Source organism: Acipenser ruthenus, chromosome 24 (genome assembly GCF_902713425.1).
Source record: "Acipenser ruthenus chromosome 24, fAciRut3.2 maternal haplotype, whole genome shotgun sequence".
NCBI classification, from domain to species: Eukaryota; Metazoa; Chordata; class Actinopteri; order Acipenseriformes; family Acipenseridae; genus Acipenser; species Acipenser ruthenus.
In genome coordinates, this window is record NC_081212.1 from 27,699,517 (window position 1) to 27,714,818 (window position 15,302).

The 15,302-nt window shown below is 41.0% G+C and overlaps 1 protein-coding gene across 1 annotated transcript in view; it reads right to left on the reverse strand.

The window, feature by feature from the left end:
* Positions 1-468: 468 nt before the first annotated feature.
* LOC117429616 (uveal autoantigen with coiled-coil domains and ankyrin repeats-like) overlaps positions 469-15,302 on the reverse strand; it is a 35,347-nt gene continuing 20,513 nt past the window's right edge. The window contains exons 5-19 of the mRNA XM_058999090.1: positions 15,086-15,143; positions 14,911-14,981; positions 14,418-14,524; positions 13,159-13,340; positions 11,216-11,253; positions 9,993-10,073; positions 9,476-9,583; positions 9,195-9,227; positions 8,661-8,759; positions 8,534-8,564; positions 8,174-8,223; positions 4,843-7,500; positions 3,951-4,091; positions 2,930-2,995; positions 469-2,205 (exon numbers count right to left, since the gene is read on the reverse strand). Coding sequence (XP_058855073.1) covers positions 2,134-2,205; positions 2,930-2,995; positions 3,951-4,091; positions 4,843-7,500; positions 8,174-8,223; positions 8,534-8,564; positions 8,661-8,759; positions 9,195-9,227; positions 9,476-9,583; positions 9,993-10,073; positions 11,216-11,253; positions 13,159-13,340; positions 14,418-14,524; positions 14,911-14,981; positions 15,086-15,143 — 3,795 coding nt within the window. The 3' untranslated portion in view covers positions 469-2,133. The remainder of the gene's footprint in view (positions 2,206-2,929; positions 2,996-3,950; positions 4,092-4,842; positions 7,501-8,173; positions 8,224-8,533; positions 8,565-8,660; positions 8,760-9,194; positions 9,228-9,475; positions 9,584-9,992; positions 10,074-11,215; positions 11,254-13,158; positions 13,341-14,417; positions 14,525-14,910; positions 14,982-15,085; positions 15,144-15,302) is intronic.

The window sequence follows — 15,302 nt, forward strand, 5'->3', positions numbered from 1 at the left end:
AGGATAGATGGCAGTTATCAGTCTTTTTAAAAACGTGGTCAATTTCCAAAGATGGTCCAACATTAAAGATGGATCTGCAAAGCGAGGAATAAACTTGGGGCACGCTTGATCACTTCATTGCTTTTTCATGTTCTTATTGCAAATGTTCTTGCTTGTGAAGGATAAATGGGTCACACTCATACAGACAGGTAAGTGTACACATGCTTATGATATTACAAAAAGTGTAAGAAATCATTGAAACCTTATGTGCAAGGCTTTGCTAATGGTAGGACACTGATTAGCCTACACATTAGATACTGTGTACCTACCCACAGTGTAATAACAGTATAATTACTGACAATTCAGATGGATGATGTGTTAAAGAAGGTTTTAACTAATCATTACTATAGTATGTAATTACAGTGTAAATACAGTAAGCTCATGCCATTTGAAATACAGTGGTAGAACAAACACACACACATAAGAATCTTTTCTTCTAAAATAGGCACTTTTATTAATGCTGGTACATCCAATTATTAAGATGGATACACAATTCCATCCGGATTTCCAAACGAAACGTCTGCACTATAACCATCAGTACCAGTACCACAAGGACTTCTTCTAGAGGTGCGTTTAACCACTGACAAATACAGATTGGGGGGCTTTAAAAAATAACAATAAAATGTTAGCAAATTATTATTATTATTATTACTATAAAAACATTTGCCTTTTTATAGGCTGTTAAAACAAGTGTTTGGCTATTCTGTTTTTCTTTAAACATCAAGATAAAGTGTTATTAGATACATATTTCACACACAGTAGTCCATGAGGGTAATCTACACCTTATTAAGAACAGTACCAACCTGGAGAAATACAAAGGGGGGGGGGGGTATCCCAGGGTCAGTGCCCCCTGACATTAGAAATGTTAACAAGAACAATCATTATCCTATTCCATTCCAGTCCTGCTGAATAATATTATCATATAGTGTTTAAATCAAAGTATAACAAAGCCATTCTTGAAAAAATATATCTGTAAAAGGCACAAAGTTAGTCTAGTTAAAAACTAAATTCCTATTTTTACCTGCAAGGCAAAGCCATGGTATTTTAGCTAGCTTAGTTAAATTACAAGGCAACTTGGCCAGCCAAGCCACAACCCTGGGCAGTGGTTTAATCCCAGTAAGGCTAGTGCTTACCCAGTACTGTGTACCGGTGTCTGCAGGCACACTAGCCTAACTGAGATGAGAATGGAGCCCTATCGGAAGCACAGCCACCTCAGTACACACTGTGACCTCAATTCAACTCATCTGTCACATTCTTTTGCTGTTGTAGTCGTGCTGTATTTAAAGTGAAAGTTATATGAAATTTTTTTTAAACCTCTTTAGGATGTTTACAAGCAGATTGGTACAGTTAGACTTATTTAAAGTGTGTATATATAATTGTGCTAAAGCTTGCTATATAGATATTATCGTAACAAGTAATTGTTGATAATATACCTGGGGAAACAACAGGCTTGGCAACAATGTAACGTCTGGAAAACAAATCAGAAAAAATAAAACAGAAAAAAAGAAGAAATCTAAAAACAAAGAACCTTCCTGACAGCCTGAAAACGTCCCAAATAAGACACAGGGACGTGACTCAGTGATGTCACGGCTTGGTTTTCTGAGCGTTAAACAGTATTGTGCTATTGTTATGTGCAGCATAGTGCTGCATTACTCTTGGGAGCAAGTTACATGTAGTATTATAACATACTCCCATATATAGTCAATTGTAAAATATGAAACAGAACTAGTAATGTCCTTATTCTGCAGGAAATCTAAATGTCTTGACAATAGGACTTGTATTCAAAAGGCTCCACGTCTTCATTTGGAAATAAAAAAGGGGTTACTGAATTTACCATACAGAGAAGCTTATAAAAATATTTTAAATCAGCTTCATTAAAATAATTAAGTAAAACTGGCTGCATTTTAGAGGGAAAAAGGCGAAACTAGGCATCATTTCTTTTGCATTTTTTTCTCAAACCATTAAACAATCCGCCATGGTCCTCTGTGTCACAGGCGATGCTTGGTTGCGTATTCTTCGGTATGCTATGTAGTGCATCGTGAAGTGAAGGATTAAGGTCACAATGGCTGTACGGCACTCAGTGTGGTTCAGTTCCTAGCATACAAAATCCTGCCTCATCCGAATGATCTGGAGCAAGGCAGCCTGCACATCTTCATCCATGTGCCCCTACAAGAAGAACACAATCAATACAATACAGTACAGTACAGTGCTCACACCTCCATCAACAAGCTACACAACGCACTGAACAGAGATCAGACAGAACAGGAGAGACTGGGCTGCACAAACAGGCCTGGCAAATGCTTAGAAGAGCTGCAGTGAATCAGATCTGAAGACAGGGCCCTACATTATCTGACTGTGCTTGTATAGGAGCAGACAACAAAAAAGGTTTTGTTCAGGTTTCGATTACAAAAACAGATGCTAAAATACATGTATAACGATGCAAACTTTGCAAGCTGAAAAGGGTAGGATATCTAATAATAAAAAAATAAATAAAATAAATAAATAAATAAATAAATAAATAAATAAATAAATATATATATATATATATATAACAGGCACAACGTTAAAAAGCTCATATAACCATCAATTAAAGCCACATGCCAACTTGTGATTAGCAATGCCATAACCATGTTACATGTAACAATGTTAGTGTGACATACATAAATACAGATAGACAAGAATCTCCTTGTAGCTCCAAAGATTAGGATATTCTATAATGTGTTCAAAAAAAATCATCACAATTCTAGATATATGGTAAGGACTGCTAGCATTTTAAAGCTAATCAGCTGTACAATGTGCCTACCAATGCAGCACTGAACAGCAATTATTTTTTCTATTGAATGGCAATGATAGCCAGTCATGATCACTAATTCACCGAGAGTCTCCGTACCTGTGCAGCACTGAGGAGGTGTGTTCGATACACTGAAACCACTTCTATGTGTCGCCTTTCAGCATCCTGTGAGGGGAAAGATAAATAAACACACAAATAATATTTTATATACAGGAGACAGACACACATACATGCAATCAATTGAAAAACTCTCATCTGTCAGAAGAAACAAAACACACTTGAAGGTTATTTTGCTATTACCGGTTCTTGCATTGCGGTTCTCGCAGTCACACATAGTGAACACTGCTTTATATTATGTGACAGTCCCAGCAGTCTCTCTTTTCTACCCTCTCTTTTGTGTTATTGTCATCCAAAAGATGAAAGCAGGACCTTGCCTGTATAGAATGAGAATAATGCTTCCTGCACAATTCTCTGTTAATAAAATTGTCTCTGTCTCCGTCTCTGAGGATACATTTCTCAATTCACTGCACACACTGAAATAGATTTTGTGTGAAATCACCAATGCTTGGCTTCTTGGTTGCATTAGCAGATTGCAAACTGAGTTTGACACGCGTAAGACATAAAAGCACAAGATAGGCGTCCTGATTAGCAACCGAGGGCAGAGAATAGTTTAAAGAAAGATATATTTTATATCATATATTTTATTAACTCTTTCAAAACGCAGGCCTTGGAAATACATAGAAGTGGAAAAAGAATACAAATATTATTAATACGAAGTCATATTGATAGTCACAATAAGAATAGATACAGATTAATACATTATAATTTACTTTGCTTTTCAGTATTCATAACGCACATTTTCCCGCAGGCCTGAAGCCCCAAAGGGTAGCTAGCTTCAAATGTTTGTTTATGTGTATTTATTTTCTATGCCGTTTATTGATGTTAACTATAAATCAAGTGCTTTCTCCAATACTGAATTTGCGTAATATCTCTCTGTATCAGGATCCACCTGGCACTATCAGTGCCTGTGGAATCCTGGCTGCCGGCTCATTCCGAATGCTTCCCGATTCCCAGGAAATCACACTCTCCAGCCTGCGCCTGATCGAGTCCCCGTACTCACAGCCAGCTGTTGCTGCAGGCTCTTGATCTGGGTTTGGAGGGTCTCCACCTGCTGGTTCTGTCTCTTTGTCGGAGTGTTGCTGGTGTATGCCAACTTAAGGGCTTGCTTCAACCTCTCCACGTCATTCAGGAGCTCCGTGATCTGAACAGAAAGAAACAAAATCAAGTACACTTCGAGTTAACAGGCCACTTTGCGCTGATGCTATACAAGATTTTTAAAATGAATTTTCTTACATCTTACCAACAGCACAAATCTCCTCCCTTTTCTTGTATTGAATATCTTGCGGTTCTGTGCTGGTAGTTGCAGATTGACTATTAGTTTGAGATACAGCAAAGGAGGCAGGAGCTGCAGCAACTTTGACCTCTATGGTGTTAGTGTTTTATTTTTGGTTAGCACACCTGTTCACTTTTCAGTATAGCTTCCTCCAATCAGTTTAGCCTAATGCTGCCTCTTGAACCGCTCAGTAAAACAGGCAATGGCGCATGTTCTAACTCTACGGGACAGCCACCCTCAGGCATCACAGCAACTAAAGGGTTAATGTTAATCCAGGGATTGGAGAAACCCCCGCGCTCGCTCTTCCCTCATTTGACATTTATATAACATTTCTCTTGTAGGCAAATTAGCGACTTGGTACTCCATGTACCAGATGGGGTCCCTTTTCATATTCACAGATTAACTTTGTCCTTGTAACACGTACGTAGAGAAAGACAAAGCTGCAGCAGCACCTAGAATGTCTTCATCCCACTGAAGGACGTCTATGGTTTCAAAGTGTGTGTGTGGGCATGCGTGCGCTCACACATGGAAACCCCAGAAAGGCATCCTTCAGGGGGCATGACAAAGGAAAAAGGAAAAGAGGAAAATACAGCATTGCACGAATTAGGTTAAACCTTACCTTTTTATCCTTTGCTGTCGTCTGTTCAGCAGATTCTTGAATCCTTTTCTGCAGGTCGGCACTCGTGGTCAAGGATTCGTCGTATCTCCCCTTCAGTTCTTTAATCTCTCTCTCAATAGACAGGCTGTTGGCCTGCCGCATCTCATTCTCGGTTTTTGCAGTCAGCTCCTTGTCCTTGGCGCGCAAGGCTTCCTCACACAGCTCCTCATACTTTTCTGTCAAACTTGACAAACGTTCATTGAGGCCAGTGACCTCTGCTTCCAGGGCATTCTTTGCCGATCTGTACACCAATAACTCATCGCCTTCCTTCTCTTTGATCTGCTCCAGGGCTCTGCTGGCGCTGTGCAGGTCTCTCTGAAGGGACACCACCTGCTCCATCTTTTCTATCATTCTTTCTTCCTCCTTTTTTAGAAGGCTCTTCAGATCTGCAACCTCTCCCTCCAAGTTCTCTTTCATTCGAATGTGCTCTTCCAACGCTACAGAGCCAGCACTGTGAACCTCTAGTTCTTTCTGTAACATCCTCACTTTCTCAGATTCATGTCTGTAAGCCACTTTTGTTTTCTCACACTCATTCTTAAGCTGTTCGATTGTGCCATTCAAAGACTGTTGCATTGTCTTAAACTGCTCTTGCAGAACATACTCTGTTTGCATGCGATGCTGCAGCGCCTGGAACCCTGAACGGCACTTGGCGTTTTCTTCTTCCAACATTTTCTTCTGAAGAGCCACGTCTTCATTTTTCCGTGCTAGCTCCCCAAGCTCATTGGTAAGCTCTTCTGTTCTTCTTTTGTACACGTTTTCGATTTCTTGATGTTTCGCGCTCGGAACGTATCCAGTTTTCATACTCTGCTGTACAGAAATAATCTGCACTTTAAGCTTCTCGTTGTCCTGCTTAGAACTGTCTCCCTCCAGCTTGGCTTCCCTCAGCCTCTCCTGCATCTCTGTCAACCGATTCCTCAGATCCTTCAGCGTTGTGTCAAAAGCGCGTTGCTTTTCCTCAACGACAGTCACCGGAACAAACTTGGACTGAATTGCTTCCTGTATAGTGTCCAGTTCTTTCTTCTGCTCCTCGATTTCTTTATGAAGTCTCAAAGTTTCCTCCTGTGCTTTCTGACAATCAGATGCAGCTGTCACAGCTTTGCGCTGAAGCTCTGACACAGTGTTATTCAGGGTGTTTTTCATTGCTTCATGATCGCTAAGACTAACGTATCCATGGTGTAACTGCTTCTCGAAAACCTGCAACTTTTCTCTCAACGTTATGTTTTCATCCTTCACTTTCTTGAATTCTTGCTGGGTCTCTCTGTACTGCTTCTCCAGTTTAGATAGGTCACTGTTAGCCCTCTCTAATGAATTTTTACTCTCTTTGTACAGCTCTTTTGGCACAAACTGCTTTTCCATCTTTTGTTTCAGATCAGCATTCTGTGAGAGTAACTTGTCTATCTCTTTTTCCCTTTCGTTGTATTTTTGATCAAGTTCTTCAAGCTCTTGTTTTAGACTCTCTTTCTGAGATGAAAGGCTGGTTACCTCCATCTCAAACTTTTCAGGTGGAACATATTGGGCTTGCAGATGGGTCACATTTTCACATAAAGTGTCTTTTTCCAATTGGAGCTTCTCCATTTCAGCTCGAGCCCGTATGTGCTTTTGTGTCACCTCCGAAAGCTTCCTGTTCAGCTCTTCGGTGGTGCTGCTCAATGATTTCTTCACCTCTTCATACGACTTTAACGGCACATACTGGGCTTGCATTTTTACAGTCAAGTCCTGCAGCTGCTTTTTAAGTAACTGATTCTCCTGCTGGTTCTTTTCTACTTCCTTTATCAACGTCTGACTTTTGGCAGTGACATCTGCAAGTTTTTTCTTCAGACCCCCAGCCTGATCTTCGAAGGAAGTCTTTAGTCTGTCATACTCCTCAAGTGTCACATGCCTATCAAGTTCTTTTTGCATCCCCGCAATTTCCTCCAGTGCTCTTTCGTAGTCTTCCCTCAGCTCCGCGATCTGCCCCTCCTTCTCATCCACAGCATCCGTAAGCAGATTCTTCATGTTGTCAAATTTCTCTCCGGGTACTGTGGAGGCCAGTTTGGCTTCCAGCTCCTTCATCTGTCTTTCGATGTCCATGACCGTCATTGCCGCTTGCTCCCTCTCCCTCTTCGACTTGCTAAGTTCCTTCTGCATCTTCTCCATGTCTTCCGCTAACCTTCCTTCACTTTTCTTGTACTCCTCCAGTGCTTTCTCGTTCAGCTTCAGGTGGTTCCTCAGCTTCCCCACCTCCGCCGAGGCCCCCTCGTATTTCCCCTTGACATCTTGCAGCTGTTCCTTCAGATCTTCCACCACCTGGTTGTTCAGGTGCTCCTTCACCGCTACCACATGAGTCTGCAGTTGCTTTACTTTCATCTCCGAATCCACCATTCTCTTTTGTACGTCATTCAGTGCATCCTCCATCTCCCTCACTTGCTTGTCAGAGTCCTGTTTTGTTGTCTCACATTTTTCAGACAAACTTTTGCATTCCTGAATCTTGCCCAAGAGCTCTTTCTGAAGCCTGCCCAGGTCTTCTTTCGCTGCCTCGTACCGTTTTCTTAACACTTCCATTTCCTTCTTGAGGGCTTCGTTTTCACCTGGAGAGGCTGGGCCCGCCATTAACTCCAGTGGTCTGGCAACAGACTGTGACTGTGGGATTACAGACAATAAATAAATAAATAAATAAATAAATAAATAAATAAATACTAGACCCTGATATACTGATTCCTATAGTACAAGGTAAAATGCAAGATGGTTTGCACCCACTCAAGGTCAGAGCCTCCAGTAAGCCCACTCATGGGTACCCACTCTGACCTCACTGAGTGGATATCTGCTAATATCGTATAGCGCCTTGCAGAAACACAATACTGAATGTGTATCCGACAGGGGATATGTTCAAGAGCTGTCTGTTATAAAACAGAAAGGTTATTCTCTTTTGGAACACAATGGGTTTTTTTTTTTTTTTTTTTTATTAAGCCCATTACCAGTATATACTTTCTCTTCATGATCAGTTACAGTCTTCTACAGATTACCAGGAATATGACCTGTGTAAGTGGATTAACCACAGCTTCTGAAAATAAAACCTCTGCAATGTTTTCTACATCAGTTCTTCAAGCTTACGCACAGTTGTACAGCTCCTAAATCTTAACAATTTTGAAGACAGGCTGAGTTAAGCTTTCTTCAGTATGCTCATCCAGGTCTAATCATGGATTACAGCTAAAACAGAGCATTAAAAAGAAGAAAAGAACCTACACACACGCACACACACACACACACACACACACACACAGAGACATGCATAGAAGAAAAATAAACACATTACCTGTGTTAAGTCAAAGCTGCGGGACTGTTTTGTAAGCAGATGATCTCTTCCTAGACAGAGAAATTAAAAACACTGTTGACAGGAAACCTGCTCCACACTACAATCCTATTTAAGAGGGTCATTCAATTTGAAGAGTCACCAATTACTAATTTCTCTATGCTGCCCCAAGAGTCAATGACTAGAAGCATTTGCCACTGTTGAAATCGTGCTATTCTTTATACAGTAAGACACAGGTCTGAGAAGACACCCACAAGATAACTCTATAAGAAGCAGACAGTATTAGCAACAGCTAATTTAATAACCAGTATCAACTCTTCAAATGAATTGTCACAATATAGGTGCATTTACCCATATACCTACTTTTAAGTCCACATTGGCCAATGTGATCACTCTGTAAAAACAAAACAAAAAGATATTAAAATAAGAGAAACAAAATATGCCTTAATTTTAAATGTGATCATTTTTCTTATTGTTTTTAAGTAGTTACCTCACAGTTCTTTAGTCTGTCCTTTAATGCTTCCATAGCTTTCACACTTTCATCCTTTTCCTTGTCTTTCGCTGTTAAAAGGAGCTTTAATTGTTCTCTCTAAAACAAAGAGACAGCTCTTTATGACTATTAAAGAAATAAGGTACGTTAGCAATACGGACGCCTCAGCCGGTTCTATAAAAACCACATTACAGGTCTGCGTCACTTTACAAAACTAGTTGCACACAGCCACATCATATCACTGAATGGGCCTCGATATGAAGCAAGTGCAAATGACACATTTCAAACATGTCCTTTCAGAGACTAGCAAAGAATAATGGTGAATATAGACCCAAATGTGAAGTCAGGAATCCTTTACCAAAAGTCTGTTGTATGTGAAATCCATCCTGAGCACTTCATAGCATACAACCTCACTGTGCAGAGAAAACATTGATGTGCCTGGTGCAGCTGACAGTGGCCACGATTTGTCGCTATTCGAATTGATTGATTGATCAATTGTCTGGTTGTGCAAAAGCAATGACGTTAACCAGGTACCTCTTTCTGGAGTTCCTCCACTGTTCTCTTCTCCTGGGGGAAAAAAAACAGAAAACCAAAATAAGTGAGGTTTGTGGTTTGTTGCCTAGTTAAGTGTGAACACAGAGATCTATTTTTCTCTGTTTTTCTTTTGTACAAGACGGCACAGTTGTTGATTTTGCATGATTTATTTTTGTAAATATTGCCAGTATCATTGCTGCAATACTGAATCTGATTAGAATCAGAGTTTAGTCAGTCTGAGAGTCAGCAGGGTATGTAACATGCAGCCCTGCTCTTACTACCTGGTTGAGCTGCTGCTGTAATCCATTAACCTTGTCAAGTAGCACTCTCTGTTCCTGATGAAACTTTCGCAATCTACCCTTCAAGTCTTCGTTTTCAACCTCAAGTTCCTAAAAGCAGACATGAATGTTAACATGAATAGCTATTATCATCGGTATTAATATTATTATTGACATTACCACTACAAACAAGAAGTTTAATTGATTTTTTACTCCACTTTTAAACGAGTTAGGAGGAAAGCGGTCAGTCTTTGTATTTCAGCAAATACAAATGGAATTTTATATTTAAAAAAACAAAAACACAAAAGCACATCTTACTATAGGTCAAACATCTGGATAATCATGTATATGTACAAGCATGCAAGGTCTTCTATTACTCAGGATATTACTACTAAAGCTTAAAAAATAAAAAGTACACATCTCACTTTGATCCTCACCTGAAATCCCACACAGTGGATAAAGACTGCTGATTTAGAGCAGGGCACTTTTCTATCTTTATAAAGACACTACAAACATTCACCTGGAATATCTGTCCACTTAGATTTGCTTCTGCCTCTGCATTCATCGGATCCATCCTATGTGGATTCTCCACACTCTGCACCTGAAGGAATCACTGTGGTCATTATTTTGTTGAAGAACATTATGTGGTTAAGTGCCTACCGTGCCTGCACTGCAAGCAACCAAAGTGCTTGCAATTACAAGGCTTGACCATAGATGGCAGTCAAGTCACTTGAAAACTCTATTTTAATACAGTGCACAGGAGCTGACCCAGACACGGGCTGCATGATAAAGCTCACTGCAATTTAATGCAGCTTGCACCTTTCTTGCATCGTTTAGTAATGCAGTCTCAAAAGCTTGTCCAGGTTTGATAACAGGTTTTATGTTCCCTGACCCAATGCAATCACATTTCTACATTTCTTCAATGCAATAAAACAAGTTTAAAATGTGTTATTTTTTTAGTAACATTAGCTAGTTATAAACGGAGAGGTCTCTAACAAGTTAATTTAGCATTCAATAATGTAAGATTACCCCAAAAGGAAAAGAAAGAAAGTCTTGTTGGAACTTACACAGCAAAGGACAGTAAAATAACAAGCATGTGAACATGCCCAGAGTCCAGTAACCTCAGTGAATCACCCCCTGCCCCCTCTTATAATGTGTAACAGCTCTGTATGAACAGAGTTGAATATTCGTTTCCAATGCCAGACAATCTGTTTTTAGCCCTTGGCTGCAACGACTTATCATGAATAAACTCATTTTGGGCACAGAGAACAAAGGTCACACCCATTACATATTTATTTCAGCCATCTGATGATCACAATTGAGGGGAAAATTAGCTTCAGGTCTCCAAGGCAACTCGGAGATCAGGTTATTAAAAAATAACCGTTTCCCCCCCTCCCCCTCCCTCTCTGCGCAGCTGTGAGAATGGAACACAGACGAGGAGATTACACACTTATTGCTGGAGGCATCATAAATAATGTCAGAATCACAACCCGTTCTGACAAGGCAATGTTTCAACCAAGCTTTATCTCTTGCTGGCTGATAAAAATGCACAAACTCCCTTTCCTGCGATCTCCGTTACCAGATCAGCGGATTCGTTCACATTTTAATAACCATTTTAACTAACATTGGTTGAGATTCAATTTCTACGCAACTTCAAGATCAGTTCGCAAATACAGTGTATTTCATTCAAGTCATTTGTTTCCAGGTTGCATCTTGTAGTAATTGTATATATTGCAACATTACCTGGTGAAACTGCGGTCCTTTCTTGGCCGCTTCCTTTGCTATAAACAAAAAAAAGAGGTCAGTTTAACATGTATTGCAGACTCCCAAATACATCACTTTTTCATTAAAGACCAGCCTTTATCGACTGCACATCAAAAAAGAAAGAGACAGGGATATTTAAGGTAAGGTCTTTCTGATAACCTCCCCTCCCCATACCACCACTGTCTTTCTTTTGGAGATTAATGCAGAAACCTGCTATCTTGCAAACAGAGAAGACTTGCTTAAGTATGCATTCCAGGACCTGAATGCTACATCTTAAAGGAGTATGAATACTACCCAATGAAGAAGAGAGATAAAAAGGAGATATTAAACGTGATATTACAGTGCACAATGATGAGCTGTTGTCAGTTTCCTATCTGCAAAGGACAGATGTATAGAGAGAGTGCTTTATATAAATACAGACACTACAAAGGCACCTGACTGCAGCTGAATGCTGATAAAGCACAGATATTTACTTCTAGGGCGGAGCTATTCGTGAAATACATTTGTTTTAGAACACATATTGCATTCTTATTCAGAGTGCACTACAAAGATCAGCGTGCAATGGCAGATACACAGCAAGGCCTTATTAACTCCACTGTAGTGCAAAAGCCATCCTAGACAAATGCAATGGAATCATAACACTAAAAAAAAACAAGCACAGTTTGTTCACAGTTCTGGTTTGTAATTCACAGCTGTGATTTATGACTGATTGACAAAATGCCCCTGCCTGCGTTATTGGGCTAACTATAATACTTATGTATATACAAGTATTATAAACTTGAGTTATTCAGATGTATATCTCACCAAATTCGTTTTTTCTTTCTTTTCTTCTTGTGCTCACGATAGCGTTGAGCAGGCAGATCATATGCTTTTTTGTGCATGGCACTGATAGCTCTCTGACCAAGCGGCTATGGGTCTATCAGCATCCTTTAAGTCTGCTTACTCTGCAGTAACATGAACCATCGTGTCAGCCTCAGATCAAACTGAGGCCAGCTGGCAGGGCCAAACTAGTTCCAGGCTGGGTCACCTCTGTGAGGTTGCCAGATAAAGAAGTCAGTGCAGCAGACACCTGTCGTAACACGTCCTCCCCTGTGTAAACAGGAAAGGTCTAGCCACTCTGGTGCCAACTATCCCATCACCAGCGTGTGCCAGCTACCCCAGGCCCGTCATGATAGCTTTGTCAAGGAGCAAATCTGCGGGGCTCCCGAGTGGCGCATCCAGTAAAGGCGCTCCTCGCAGGATGTGCCCTATAGCCTGGAGATCGCTGGTACGAATCCAGGCTATGTCACAGCTGACCGTGACCGAGAGTTCCTAGGGGGCGGCGCACAATTGGCTGAGCGCTGCCCGGGTAGGGAGGGCTTAGGTCGGCAGGGGAATCCACGGCTCACCGCGCATCAGCGACCCCTGTGGCCGATAGGGCGCCTGTGGCTCTGCAGCGGAGCCACCAGATCTGTGTTGTCCTCCGGCACTATAGGTCTGGTAGCATTGCTGTGGATCTGCAGTGCGAAAAATGACGGCTTGGAAGGAGCACGTTTCGGAGTACGCGTGTTTCAGCCTCCGTTTCCTGAGTCGGCGGGGGGGTTGCGAGCGGTGAGCCGGGGATACAGATAATAATTGGGCATGCTAAATTGGGGTGAAAACCGGGGTAAAAATAATTCGCGACGACTAAATTTAAAAAAAAAAAAAAAAAAAAAAAAAAAAAGGAGCAAATCTGCTCCATGCTGCAGACTGGAGAGAGATAGAGACCTCCGGGCAATCAATCTTGTTGTAATAAAATGAGGCTAGCTCACAATCAAACAGCAGTACAGTACTCCCTTCGCTATTCTGATATTTGGCTGCTGAAACGTTCTCATTAATGAAAAACGCACTGGGAATTTTAAAAAGCAATAATCCATCGCTGGTGCGCACAGTAGGACAGATACCTTTGTTGGCGTTATCATAGGCAGCCTTGACCATTGACAGGAGTTCAGAGTTTTTACAGAGCCTGGCGTAGTGATATCCGTCATGACCCAGGGAGTCCATCATTGTGACATCAGCACCCTTCTTTAACAGCACCTCCACTGCGTCCTTGCAGGAGTACTCACAGCCCAAAATCAGAGCCGTCCTAACGAGACGGGCAGAAGAAAACAAAACACACGTTACCAACGTCCTGCCTGCTGGAGCACATAGGCGTGGGTCATTTGATGTGTTTATTTATTTTCATGTACCCATTGAAATTGATTGGAATTCAAGCAAAAGATATTGGGAGGCAAAAGCTTGTGAGAAAACTCTCCCTTCTCTCCTCCAAATACAATTTTTGTTCTCTCTTTTTTTTTTCAGGTATAAAGATTTTGGTTTACCTGACTTTGCAATAACAACACCACAGATTATAGTTACTTTTAAATTTCCTTATTACATTACACGCATTAACTTCCATCACCCCAGAGTTTTTCTTTATTCTGCATCATTTTCTATCATCATCATCATCATCATCCTATTGGCACCCATTAAAAGTCCTTCAAAAACAGCAGGCAAAATGTGTTTACTGCAACATCAAACAATGGCGATCTCACACATGCAAACACACATTCTCACTGGTTTTGCAACTAATGATTAACTGCCTGATGCGACCAAAACAGCTTTTCAAATAGCAGCTATACTAATACAAAGAGCACCATGTCCTGTTCAAAAATCTATCGTACAACTGCAATGTGAAAGCAGTCAGACACACACACACACACACACACACCAGCTGCATAGGTTTAAATCTATTTATTTTTTGGTTGGGGTGTGATCTGAGACTGGACTGCTTACTGTCACTCTGCTAAGACACTTTCATTGTGAATGGAACCCCAGATCTGCAACAGTGTTTTATTTATTCACTGTAAGTGTGTATCAGCACCAAGAAGCACAAGGGAATGGGAGGATCGTATTTCTCATCTGTTGACAAACTGGAGAGCAGGGCTCTGCCTCGCTGCCCCCGTCGCTCAGCAAATCAAGATTATTCCCACAAAGCGATTCTCTGTGCCGAGACAAACTGATTATAAAGTGATGCCATTATTATTGGCTTTAGAAATGCATTGAGCCCTCACCACTTTTTGATTTGCTTGATCTGCCAAAAGGACAGACAGGAAAGAGAGGGGCAATTTGGACAACACACACAAGCAGACAGACAAACAGTGATTAAGACAGTCTCTCATACTTGCTCTGCTTGTCTCTGGCACTGATGTCTGCCCCGCGGTCAAGCAGAAGTTGGCAAATCTTTGGATGGCACATCTGTGTGGCCAGCACCAGCGGCGTTCTTCCATCCTGCCCAACGAAAGAAAGGGATTATTTACATATTACATTAGAAACCTCAGCCGCCCTCTGAAGCAAAAGGAGGTAATGCTTCAACAGAGACAACACTTACATTCATGAAAAAAAACATGTTAATTAAAAAAATGCCAATCTTCATACAATGAATTAGTTACATTTTAGACATGAAATTATATTATATATAAAAAACTACAGGCTTACTTTGTGGGAATTATTAGATTAACAGATTAGCAGATTAACTATGAAGACGAAATGCAATAGACTCTGATCCAGTTTAACAGATTTCTTATCCAAGTGTGCAGGTGTGCAGTGGCTTCATATTTTGTAAACCTCTGACAGAATGGTGTCAACATCACTCTGCGGGAAAGAACGGTACTCACAAAATCCTTTGCATTGACAGAGGCTCCACTGTCACACAGCAGCTTCACGCTCGAAGAACAGCCCGCTATCACTGAAATACACACATACGAGTGAAAATAAATGGTGAGTGAAAGCGCGCAGTAGAAAACACTGATATTTCTATTACTGAAGAACCGAAGCACATGAACCCCTCACCAGCATCATGAAGCGCTGTTCTTCCTTGCAGGTCCACGTTTCCAGTAGGGCAGTTGTGCTGAAACATGAGCACATGAACGTCAGGGACTTCAGTTTATCATGTTGTGGGGACGATGCAAACAGAGCTGAATATCAGGGGCTTTCAATGGACTGTCAGAATACATGCTGCCCGCAATAGGCTCCAATTTTGCATTAAGATTCAACAAAACAGTAGATA